At 43.2% G+C, this 12,938-nt stretch overlaps 1 protein-coding gene across 1 annotated transcript in view; it reads left to right on the top strand.

Moving 5' to 3' along the window:
• apoba (apolipoprotein Ba) overlaps window positions 1-12,938 on the top strand; it is a 77,536-nt gene that overhangs the window by 46,687 nt on the left and 17,911 nt on the right. The window contains 4 exon segments of the mRNA XM_068339307.1: window positions 5,214-5,381; window positions 5,462-5,667; window positions 5,764-5,946; window positions 6,115-6,245. Of these exon segments, the coding sequence (XP_068195408.1) occupies window positions 5,214-5,381; window positions 5,462-5,667; window positions 5,764-5,946; window positions 6,115-6,245 (688 nt within the window).

Raw genomic sequence — 12,938 nt, 5'->3', positions numbered from 1 at the left:
AGAGAACAACTTGAACCCTGCTCCTAAACTTCTAGCCTTGCTGCCTTTCCACCTGGTCTCCTGTACACACAGTATGTCTACCTTCCTCCTCTGCATCATGTCAACCAACTCTCTACCTTTTCCTGTCATAGTTCCAACATTCAACGTCCCTACTCTTAGTCCTATACTCTTGGTGTTCCTCTTCTCTTTCTTCGAGCAAACACACTTTCCACCTCTCCTTCTTCGACCAACAGTAATCCAATTTCCACCGGCGCCCTGTAGGTCAACAGCGCCGATGGCGGTCGTTGTTAACGCGGGCCTCGACCGATCCGGTATGGAAGTCATAGGTTTTATTCGCATCTTTGATTTTGCAAAAGTTTTACGCCGGATGCCCTTCCTGACGCAACCCTCTGTATTTATCCGGGCTTGGGACCGGCACAATAAGACACCGGCTTGTGTCCTCTTGCGGCTAGTTGACTTTGCAAAAAGGATGGAAATGGCTATAGTGAATACTTTCTTCCACAATAGGCAGAAACATAAGGTGACCCATAAGAGTGAAGGTAGGAGCACATAGGCAGACTACATCTTGTGTAGATGGTATAATCTGAAGGATATCAGTGACTGTGAGTGTAGCCAAACAGCATAGGATAGTGGTGTGTAGGATGACTCTGGTGGTGAGTAAGATGAAGAGAGCAAAGTCAGAGCAGAGAACAAATGGTGAAAGCTGAAAAAGGAAGACTGTTGCATGACTTTTAAGAAGGTGATAAGACAGGCCCTGAGTGGTTAGGAGGTGCTTCCAGATGACTGGACAGCTACACCTAATGTGATCAGGGAGACACGTAGGAGAGTACTTGGTGTGTCATCTGCGAGGAACGTAGATAAGGAGACTTTGTGGTGGAATGAGGAGGTACAAGAGTGTATACAGAGAAAGAGGTTAGCTAAGAAGAAGTGGGACACTGAGAGGACTGAAGAGAGTACACAGGCGTACAGGGAGTTGCAGCGTAAGGTGAAAGTACAGGTAGCAAAGGCCAAACAAGGGGCTTATGATGACTTGTATGTTAGGTTGGACAGTAAGGAGGAAGAGACTGATCTATACAGGTTGGCAAGACAGAGAGACAGAGATGGGAATGACGTGATGAAGGATAGGGATGGAAGTATATTGACAGGTTCATCAACTTTTCAAAGAGTACTTTGAAGAGTTGATGAACGAGGAAAATAAGAAAGAACAAAAACTGGAATTTTGTTGTGGACCAGGATCTGGAGAAAGCTTATGACAGGGTGCCCAGAGAGGAACTGTGATATTGTATGAGGAAGTCTGGAGTGGCAGAGAAGTATATTAGAGTGGTGTGGGACATGTATGAGAACTGTAGGACAGTGGTGAAGTGTGCTATAGGTGTGACAGAGGAGTTCAAGGTGGAGGTGGGACTGCATCAGGAATCAGCTTTGAACCCCTTCTTGTTTGCCATGGTGATGGACAGGCTGACAGACGAGATTAGACAGGAGTCCCCGTGGACTATGATGTTTGCAGATGACATTGTAATCTATAGTGGGAGCAGGGAACAGATGGAGGAGAAGCTAGAGAAGTGGAGGTTTGTCCTGGAAAGGAGAGGAATGGAGTTTAGCCACAGTAAGACAAAGTACATGCGTGTGAATGAGAGGGACCCAAGTGGAAGAGTGAGGTTACAGGGTGTGACGGTAGAGACCGCTCCGTCCATCTCCATTCCGCGCGCCTCTCCCTCGCCCAGGAGAGCGGCCGCAGCAGCGGTTTCATTGTTTCCTGGCAGAACCACAGGAGCGCAGTCCCGCTCAGACTGTTTCATGCATATTCTCTGGCAGGTTCACATTCTCATGTCCGCATCCACACACTGTCGCGGTAGTGCGTTCGAGGGTGTACACTCGGCGCCTTCGCGTTTTCCCCACATTCACACAGAACTTCTTGAGAGATGCTCACCTGCGGATGCTGCATTGGTCTGTATCCTGTTCAGGGGCCAAACCGAGCCACTACCTGGGTGTGGCTTAGATATCGCAAAGTGGCGCGCTGTCAGGCCAACCCGGTACCTGGACTAAACCATTTTGTGTATTACTGAATTGTTTTGTATTTTGCGGAGTTTTGATCAATGTTTAAACAGCCATATGATGGGCATTTATGTTTTATTCTGTTCTGGTTTATTTGTAAAGCAGGTTAGTAGTTATTTTGTCTGGTTCTGGTATATTATAACAGATATTGAAAAAAAACTCAACTTAATTATTGTTGGTTTGCCAGAGGAGGGGCATGGGGTTATATAAGAGAAGCATTTCTGCTTTATGGGAAGAGTTGGAGTTTTGGAGCTAGAGTGGAGCATTGTGCATGGTGTCAATGAGTAGTGAAAGTTTTCTCTGTATATACTTCTTTTTGTTGCGCTGGGTTTTTGGTTTTGGAAATTTTTATCTTCACTGTAAATATTTTTTCACTGGTTGTTATTGGTGAAACTAAAAACCCCACAAAAACGGATCTTTTGCGGCTGCGCCATCAATTTTTTCCCTGCTGCATTTACGAACCAGTGACACAGGGAGAAGAGATCAAGAAGGTGGAGGATTTTAAGTACTTAGGGTCAACAGTCCAGAGCAATGGAGAGTGTGGAAAAGAGGTGAAGAAGCATGTACAGGCCGGATGGAGAAAAGTTTCAGGTGTGATGCGTAATAGAAAAGTTTCAGCTAAAATGAAATTTCCTTTCATTTGAACAAAACTCTGGTGATGCCAGCGATGTTCTTTAGTCTCGATACAGTGTCACTGAGGAAATAACAGGAGACAGAGCTGGAGGTAACAGAGATGAAGATGCTGAGGTTCTCTTTGGGAGTGACTAGGATGGATAGGATCAGGAATGAGTATATCAGAGGGACAGCACATGTTAGAAGTTTTGAAGATAAAATCAGAGAGGCCAGACTGAGATGTTTTGGACATGTCCAGAGGAGAGATAGTGAATATACTGGTAGAAGGATGCTGAGTTTTGAACTGCCAGGCAGGAGGCCTAGCAGAAGACCAAAGAGGAAGTTTATGGATGCAGTCAAAGAGGACATGAAGGTAGTTGGTGTGAGAGAAGAGGATTCAGAAGACAGGGTTAGATGGAGGCAACTGATTCGCTGTGGCGACCCCTGAAGGGAAAGCCGAAAAGAAAAGAAGAAGATACCAGGTTGTAACTGAGATCTTTTACGATCAACGGTTTTCTACCAAGCAGACAAGGTGGAGGCAATCAAACGATTCTTGAAGCAATGCTGTTTAAGGGTTGGGGTTATAAAGGGAAGATCAGAGAGATTGATGTTCTAGTTCAAGCCAGGAACATCATGTGGATGGATCCACTTGATCAGATGTAGTAATTGGTATGCTAAGTCATACTGCATGAAGTTGGGCGCCTCCAGACCAGACAAGGTTAGATAAACGAGACGAGTTTAGGCAGACGAGGTTAGACGGGACGAGATGAGGTTAGACACACAAACAAGACACAGACAAAGTTAGAAAGGAATTCTGATGGACTATGATGTTTGCAGATGACATTGTGATTTGTAGTGAGAGTAGGAAACAAGTGGAGGAGATGCGAGAGAGGTGGAGGATTGTCCTGGATAGGAGAGGAATGAAGGTTAGCCACAGTACGATAGAGTACATGTGTGTGAATGAGAGGGACCCAAGTGGAAGAGTGAGGTTACAGGGAGAAGAGATCACTAAGGTGGAAGATTTCAAGGACTTAGGGTCAAGCTTTCTCCAGATCTACAAAAACACAATGCCGCTCCCTCTGGCCTTCTCTGTCATTCTCTACCAACATCCTCAAAGAAAATACTGCATTTGTAGTACACTTTTTTGGCAGGAAACCATACTGCTGCGAACAAATGCTCACTTCTGCCCTTAGATTAGCTTCAACTTCTCTTTCCCATAAGTTCATTGGCTCATCAGCTATATTCCTCTGTAGTTGCCACAACTCTGCACATCTTCTTTGTTTTAAACCCTTACAGCCCTGACCTGTTTTGGCGTTTTTTTTGTACTTTTGATATTTGTCTCTTTATATCACATTAAAAATGATTTAACATACCCATGCATGGTATGTTTATCTACAGCACAACTTCAGCTATATGAACAGATAGTTTTTATTTCCCTATAACTTATTATATTGACATATTGGTGCAAAATAGACACACGGTCAAATTTGGAAAAGGAAAAATTGTATTTTATTGCACATAAAAACCAAAAACATGCTCATCTAATTGATCTTCAGCTCAAAAACGGTTGCCATAGTCTTTTAACATAATTATATACAATTTGTGTCACTTTTGCCACTCTTCAAAGGAGTTTTTTGGGCCAAAATGGACACACAGTCAAATTCGGAAATTGAACAAATTATATTATATTGCACATAAAAACCAAAAACATGCTCATCAATTTAATTTTTAACTCAAAAAAGTTTGCCATAGGCTTCTAACATTGCTAAATATAGTTTGTGTCACTTGTACCACTCTTCAAATGAGTTTTTCAAAATAAGACTATGCACACAATTTGCGCATACAAATGTGTGAATCATGTGCACAGTCGTTTGCGTCACATAGACGTTTGCGTCACATGAATAAATGCACAACTCGCGATGCATGTTCGAATCACGTGAATACATGCATCCCCGCTTGTATAATGGCAACTACACGGACAGAATCACGCCGCCTGCCATCTGATTATAAGAAGCCATTTGAACCGCTTGTCTTAGATCAAATGTAAACAATCATCTCTCCAGTGTTCCGCGGTCAATCAGCTCCAAATAAAACCGAAAGACAGTTTCACAGCTATACTGTCACGTAAACATGCGCACAACAATCCACGTGACAGACTTTATTTGTTACGAATGGTTTAAAAACATTATGTGATCTGATCACGCAATCAGTCAATGTTCGCTGTGCGAGAGTTGGGCAGCGAGTTGACAGCTCTGGCTGCAGTGATTTGTCTCTGTAGGGAGGGGCGGGCGCTGTGTGTGACTGGCCAATCACAGAGCGTGAAGACAGACAGTTATGAAAATTTTCCTTCAGCCCGACCATGAGCACTGACGAGTTTTACTTGTATCATGCTCGTACTCATCAGTAATACGTTATCCGTACTGGATACTCATCTGACAGGAGTACCCAGCTCAACCCTAATTCCGGTCAAGTTTTTTATAGTCCCCATGACAACCACAGTGCAGCATCCCCCAGCCCAGATAACATACTTGTTTCCTCTTCAACAGGCCTTTCTTGCATTGACATCTAATACTGACAATGAAGTCTTTGCTCATTATATCTTCATGGAGAATGTCTTTTCTCTACCCACTGTCTCTGGCCTTCCTCTGAAATTTTCTCTGGCTGGAGTGTTTGCAACTGGTGCTAAAGGTGGCCTGACTCCCTCGCGTCCTGAGGTAATTCAGTTTCCCTTCATCTTACTCTACCTGTAAAATTAGAATCAATTACATTTATTGTGTTTCATCCTTTTTTGCAGACGAGTATGTCATTCATGCCTTCAGTTGGACTGGAATTCATTACCCAAATGGGTGTGTACATTCCTGAACATGTGGACACTTGGCTTGCAATGCACACTAACATACACCATGAGAGTTCTTTCAACGCTAAGGTCACTGTGAGCGCACCCCAAATAAGACTGTCCATCCTTGCTCCTAAGTCCAACACTCAGTTATTCAGTGTAAGGTCAGTGGCATATGTAGCGATTAAACATTCTTTGTAACTCTGCTTACTTGTGACCTCTTTCACCCCTTTTTAACCCTTTCTTGTTTTGAAATGCAGTAATACACTACTATCAGCCTCCTCTGGTAAAACTGAAATTGTGCCATCCAGGGTGAAGAACCAGTCTGACTCAAATGACTGCCAGCCTCTATTCAAAGGCTTGACATTGTGCACAATAATGCACTATTCCAATGTTACTTCCTTCACCCATGCCCCATATTATCCCCTACCTGGAGAAACCAGGTAAGAGACTATCCCATGAGCAAATCTAATATAAAGTGTTTTTATGGAGTTTTGACAACATTTTTTAATGTGAGTAGTGCCTCTTTTAATGTTATGTGAAACATTGTTTTTACATAATAACTAACAAAAAATAAATTTAGCATTTAGTGAACTATTTAATTTTTGTAGGTTTGCAGTTGAAATTCAACCTACTGGGGATGTGGCTGAGTACACTGCCACCATCACAGCTGAAACATTCAAAGACAGCAAAAGGAGTCATTGTAAAGTGGATTCTGTGAAGCTGACACTGAAGGCAGAAGGTAGTGTGTGTGTGTGTGTGTGTGTGTGTGTGTGTGTGTGTGTGTGTGTGTGTGTGTGTGTGTGTGTGTGTGTGTGTGTGTGTGTGTGTGTGTGTGTGTGTGTGTGTGTGTGTGTGTGGAGAGATCAAGAGAGGAGAGATGATCCATACAGTATTCGTATAAAATGAAACGCACTAGGGTAGTTTTGCAAAGATGGCTTGTGCAGGGGTGGCACGGTGGCACATTGGGTAGCACTGTTGCCACACAACACAGCGGGTACGGGTTTGAGTCCCGCTCTGTGCGGAGTTCGCATGTTCTCCCCATGTCTGCGTGGGTTCTCTCCAGGTTCTCCGGCTTCCTCCCACCTCCAAAAACATGCACTTCAGGTTGATTGGCTGGTCCCAAATTGACCGTAGTAGTGAGTGTTTGTATATGTGGTTGTCTGTCTTTGTGTGTGGCTCCACGGTGCACTGGCGTCGTGCCTGGAGTGTCCCCCGCCTCACGCCCTATTCCAACTGGGATAGGCTCCATCTTCCCGTGACCCGCTGCGGCGGATAAAGCGGACGAAAATGGACGGATGGGTGGATGACTTGTGAAGGTACCACACAAGGTATATATAACAAACACAGGAACCCAACAGAACCTTCCAGGGCAAAGGTAAGTGGCAGTGGCGGGGAAAAACTCCCTCACTGAGGAAAACACTCCGGGCATGACCCAGACTCTGGAGGGCAGTCATCCACCTTGAGCAGTTGGGTGGGAAAGGAAAGACAATGGGGATAGTGACAGGGCAAGGAAAAGAGAGAAAGAAACAGAGCGTGGCAGATAGGCCGGATAGAACTGAAAGTTGAGCTCTAGCTGCTGAAGTGGGGGCGGGATTTTTAGGCCTTCGAAATTCCTGTCTTCTATACTTGTTCCCCACCAGTCGAGCAGAAGCACATACAGTAGAAAGTGGCAGTATCTTGCAAGCATGTGAAGCATCAATGTATTAGTATCAAGAAAAAGCAAAGAAAGACAAATAACACAAGCTCCTAAAGTACTTAATGCAACTCTCTTTAAAGGGACAGTGAAGTCAAAATGAACCAGGTCTGCATTTGAAGTACAGAAATAAAAAAAGGCTGGGTGGCATTTTTAATTTTTTTTATGAGCATTGGGTACTCAGAAAAACAAAATTCATCGTAAGTTATGGAGCACACCATGACAGCGGAAGTGACGCAATCGTAGACATCGGGGTGAATCCATATCAATGCCGATAAATCAAGCGACAACGTGACGAGCCAACATTTTCAGTATTATTTATCAAGATTTCATCATGAGATACTGAGGATGAGTTTCCTGTGAACCCAACTGGGGGTGTAATTATCCCATATACCATATTGGCCCGAATATAAGACGACCCTGATTATAAGACGACGCCCTCCTTTTCAAGACTCAAGTTTGAAAAAAGACTTTTTGAACACCACATACGGAGGGACTTTGGTTCCGTCTTCGAGGCAGGCTAACATGACGGTAACGCGGCTCTTCTCATTTCCAGTGGATTTTGTAATAACAGATTTCTCACTTTTTTGTGTACAGTGACAGGTGTTGGCATGTCAAAAAACACAGGTGTCTGATCAGCTTTGCCAATCTGATCCAGTGGGTAAGAGTGCTTTTTCCTTAAGTTGATTACACAGCGCTGAAAAGACAACAGCTTCTCTCCAAAGTCAGAGGGCAGGCGCTGGGCTAGACTTGTTCTGCGTCGCAGTCTTGGTCTGTTGCGCCTGAAGCAAAGTCTTTTCACAGCTTCTTTATTCTGTGGGTTCTTATTGAGGTAAAGCAGGAGACTTAGCCGATCGTCATAAGTTTAAAAAGTTTATTCCTGACAACAAGTCTAATACAAATATCCGTGCTCTCCACAGTCCCTGACTGCCGGTACTACACAGGTCTTACATCAGACGCAGCTGAAGAAGAGCAAATTCTATCTTGGCCCGGTCAGATTTAAACAATTCAGTTTAAGAATATGCATGAGGGGATGTGGTGTATTCTGGACCAATCCGTGACAGGTTTCCAGCCGCATCTTCTCGACGTAGTTTCCGTCTCCGGTATCATCCTGTAAACAATCCTGCCTACATCCTGATCACCCCATAACTGTGAAGACTTCCATAAATGGAACTGTTTCCTTGGATGTGTGGGGGTGTGGAGGTTTGTGTGTGTGTGTGTGGGGGGGTGTGATTGTTCAAATGTGTACAGACTTCAAGGGTGAGAAAAGATTAGATGAGTTCTGTGAGCTCTGTGTGCACTGGGATAGGGTTCAACTGTCTGCAAAGATTAAATGAGTGTGTGATTAAAGTTGACTACTGTGAAGCTAGCAAAAATAGCAAATAGCATTAGCAAATAACACGTGTATTATGTCTAAATCTCTTCACGCCGTATCATTCTTTTACACCAGCCGAGGCTTGCTTTGAAGTCAGTGGTGGGTATGTTTAGCTCTTTGGCTATTTCCACGGCCTTGACCTGAATGACAGTTCTGCTGATGGGCATCCCATCCTTTCGTTTCTCGTCCAAGTAGGCGCACACCCTCTGAGGACCACGGAAAGCTTTTCTCTGACTGTGAGCATTTTTTAGGCGATCTTTTTGAGCTCTCCATCTCTGTACATTACACCCTGTGACACCATATTTCACAGCGCTTTGCAATTGTTTGAAGACTCTGTCTCATTTATCACCATCGTCTTGAAGTTTCCATCATAACTTCTCCTCAGCTGCCGGTTAACATGGCCGATCTTCGACCCACTTTTCTCCAGATTGTCTCAACGTTTCTCCATTTTCTGTTATCTCTTCTCTTATTTTCTTCTCTTTTCTTTCTTACCGCTATTTTTTATTTTTCTTCTTCGTGCTACCACTATTTTTATTTTTCTTCTCTCCTGACAGGGGTTCGCTTTGGCCTGGGGAGTTAAGCTCAGCATTCGCTTTAAAGATATCTGGCGCCATCTAGCATTGTGAATGGGTATAATGTCTAGACCCCGAATGTAAGATGATACTAAGGAATTGCAGTAGTCTAATATAGAAGTAACAAAGGCATGAATGATTTTTTTCTGTGTCTTCAAAGGATAAGAAATTTCTGATTTTAACAATGTTTCATACATGAAAGAAGGCTGTCCGAGATACAGACTTAATATGAGAGTCAAAGGACAGATCCTGATCAAAATCACTCCCAAGTTCCTGACATCATTGGTAGAGTATAAAGCAATATTGTCTCAGTGAATTACAGCATTACAAAATCATCTGTTTAGGCCCAATAATAATTTCCGTTTTGTTAGTGTTTAGTATTGAGAAGTTGTGGAGCATCCAAGAGTTAATATCCCTGAGACAAGTCTCTTATTTAACTAATTGGTCAGATTTTATTTATCTGACTATATCGTTCAGATAGATATGACCTGACTCAGTTTAATACTGAGTTTTTAATGGCCACCTCATCATCTAATCTCCTGAGAAGAATGTTATGATCTACATAAAACTAAAACGGATGGAAGACCTTCATCTGACGTTATTAAAAGGTCATTTGTAACTCTTAACAGTGCAGTTTCCGTACTGTTATTTATTCTAAAACCTGTAGCCACAAGAGGGCACAAGCCAGTGTGTTATTATGCCAGTCTCAAGCCCGAATAAATACAGAGGGTTGTGTCACGAAGGGCATCCGACGTAAAACTTTTGCCAAACCAAACATGTGAATCAAACCTATGACTTCCATACCGGATCGGTCGAGGCCAAGGTTAACAATGACTGCCATCGATGCTGTTCACCTACAGCGTGCCAGTGGAAATTGGACAACTGTTGGTCGAAGAAGGAGAGGAGGAAAGTGTGTTCGTAGGAAGAGAAAGAAGAGGAATGCCAAGAGTATAGGACTAAAAAATTTAGTGTTTTGACCACTTCATTCTCTAGAATCTTAGGTAGGAATGACAGGTTGGAGATCAGCTTATAGTTTGACAGGAGGCTAACATCTAGGAGGGGCTTGACCACTTAAAAAGATTGAGGCACATAACCTATTTTTAAGGACTGGTTAATTTTATCTATTTGTTTATTTTATGTATTTAATCAGTTTATGTTTTTCTTTCCGGAAATGTTACTACAGCCTACTTCACTTTCATCACTTTTGCAACATCAACAACATCCAAATAAGAAAATAAAGGGGTGACATGTAGAAGTCATTTGGCTTTTAAAATTCTTGTCCCCAGAATCAACAATATTTCTCTCATTGCAAAGAAGAGGAACGCCAAGAGTATAGGACTGAGAGTAGGGACATTGAATGTTGGAACTATGACAAGAAAATGTAAAGAGTTGGTTGACATGATGCAGAGGAGGAAGGTAGTCATACTGTGTGTACAAGAGACCAGGTGGAAAGGTAGCAAGGCTAGATGTTTAGGAGCAGGGTTCAACTTGTTCTATCATGGTGTAGATAGGAAGAGAAATGGAGTTATATTGAAGGAGGAGTTTGTTAGGAATGTCCTGGAGGTAAAACGAGTGTCAGATAGAGTGAGGAGTCTGAAGCTAGAAATCGAAGGTGTGATGTTCAATGTTATTAGTCGGTGTGCTCCACAGGTAGGATGTGAGCTGGAAGAGAAGGAGCAATTCTGGTTGGACTTTGATGAATTGATGCAGAGCATACCTAGAAGTGACAGAGTTGTCATTGGTGCAGACTTCAATGGACATGTTGTTTCAGGAAACAGAGGTGATGAGGAGGTGATAGGCAGGTTTGGTATCCAGGAGAGGAATGCAGAAGGACAAATGGTAGTTGACTTTGCAAAACGGATGGAAATGGCTATAGTGAATACTTTCTTCCAGAAGAGGCAGGAACATAGGGTGACCTATCAGAGTGGAGGTAGGAGCACACAAGTAGACTACATCTTGTGTAGACAATGTAATCTGAAGGAGATCAGCTACTGTAAAGTAGTGGTAGGCGAGGGTGTAGCCAAACAGCATAGGATGGTGGTGTGTAGTATGACTCTGCTGGTGAGGAAGATGAAGAGGGGAAAAAGCAGAACAGAGGACAAAATGGTTGAAGCTAAAAAAAAAAGGAAGAGTGTTGTGTGACTTTTAGGAAGGAGTTCAGATAGGTTCTTGGTGATCAGAAAGTGCTTCCAGATGACTGGACAACTACAGCTAATGTGATCAGAGAGACAGGTAGGAGAGTACTCGGTGTGTCATCTGGAAGGAAAGTAGATAAGGAGACTTGGTGGTGGAATGAGGAGGTACAGGAGTATATACAGAGAAAGGTTAGCTAAGAAGATACTGAGTGGACTGAGGAGAGTAGAGTAGACAGGAGTGCAGGGAGATGCAGCATAAGTGGAAGTTAGAGGTGGCAAAGGCCAAACAAGGGGCTTTTGATGACGTGTATGTTAGGTTAGACAGTAAGGAGGGAGAAACTGATTTATACAGGTTGGCAAGACAGAGAGACAGAGATGGGAAGGACGTGCAGCAGGTTAGGGTGATTAAGGATAGGGATGGAAGTCTATTGACAGGTGCAGGTAGTGTGATGGGAAGATGGAAAGAGTACTTTGAAGAGTTGATGAACGAGGAAAATGAGAGAGAACATAGACTAGAAGAGGTGGCTATTGTGGACCAGGAAGTAACAAAGATTAGTCAGGATAAAGTGAGGAGGCCATTGAAGAGGATTAAGGGTGGAAAGGCAGTCGGTCCTGATGATATACCTGTGGAGGTATGAAAGTGTCTAGGAGAGGTGGCAGTAGAGTTTCTTGACTGGGTTGTTCAACAGGATCTTAGTGAGAAGATGCCTGAGGAATGGAGGAAAAGTGTGCTGGTGCCCATTTTTAAGAACAAGGAAGATGTGCAGAGTTGTGGCAACTACAGAGGAATAAAGCTGATGAGCCATACAATGAAGTTATGGGAAAGAGTAGTTGAAGCTAGACTAAGGGCAGAAGTGAGCATTTGTGAGCAGCAGCAGGCCTTGAATTAACTTTTTTTTGTTTTTTTCCACCTTGTGGTGGTCTCTGTAATGTTGGTGAAAGAGACCACTGGACTTGATCAGCATATGCTGTATGTATGTCCTCTCCCCTTGTGTGTATTTCATAGTGGTGTTACCCTCAGCAAAGAGCTCCTTATCTTTGTGAAGGAACCTGACACACACACAAGCTACAACTCATCAATGGCCACAGATATGGTGCTCTCTGAATAGCTGCATCAAGCTGTTAATATTTGTGATTTTCTGGTTGCTGTTGAAACTGACATTGGGACTTTTTCCACACATCTCATCTTTCTGTTTTCCCCAAAACAAAATGTCAACAACAGCTTTTAAGCACTTATTCACAACTGTCCCATCACTAAAAGATGTTTTATGTTGCCCCAAAATCCACCATGCCTTTAGTAAACATCGTTTGCATTTTTCTCGGTCATTCTGCCCTCAGCTCGGACTTCTGGGGATAATTCTGCGCAAAAGCTCTGTGCTTTGTTTCATAGCGGAGCTTCATGTTACCACTTTTAATTCATGCTACATGTTCAGACCATATGAGGTAAAATGGTTTTGAACTGCCTGATGGAGGAATAAACATAAATTTCATCCACTCATTCTTAACCAGCGGTTTTCCTCGTTAACCTCCCTTCGTTTGGAGCTATGCTGTCTCCTTTCTTCTGTGCTCCGCTGTAGCGGTAAACTTCCTGGTATGCTGACAGCGCAGGGTAGACATACAATCTGATTGGCTGAACTGAGTGGCGCTATTACCGTAT

This window comes from Antennarius striatus, chromosome 17 (assembly GCF_040054535.1).
Source record: "Antennarius striatus isolate MH-2024 chromosome 17, ASM4005453v1, whole genome shotgun sequence".
In the NCBI taxonomy this organism is placed as follows: Eukaryota; Metazoa; Chordata; class Actinopteri; order Lophiiformes; family Antennariidae; genus Antennarius; species Antennarius striatus.
The sequence above is the reverse complement of the archived record's forward strand: the minus strand, read 5'-3'. Positions and strand labels throughout refer to the sequence as shown.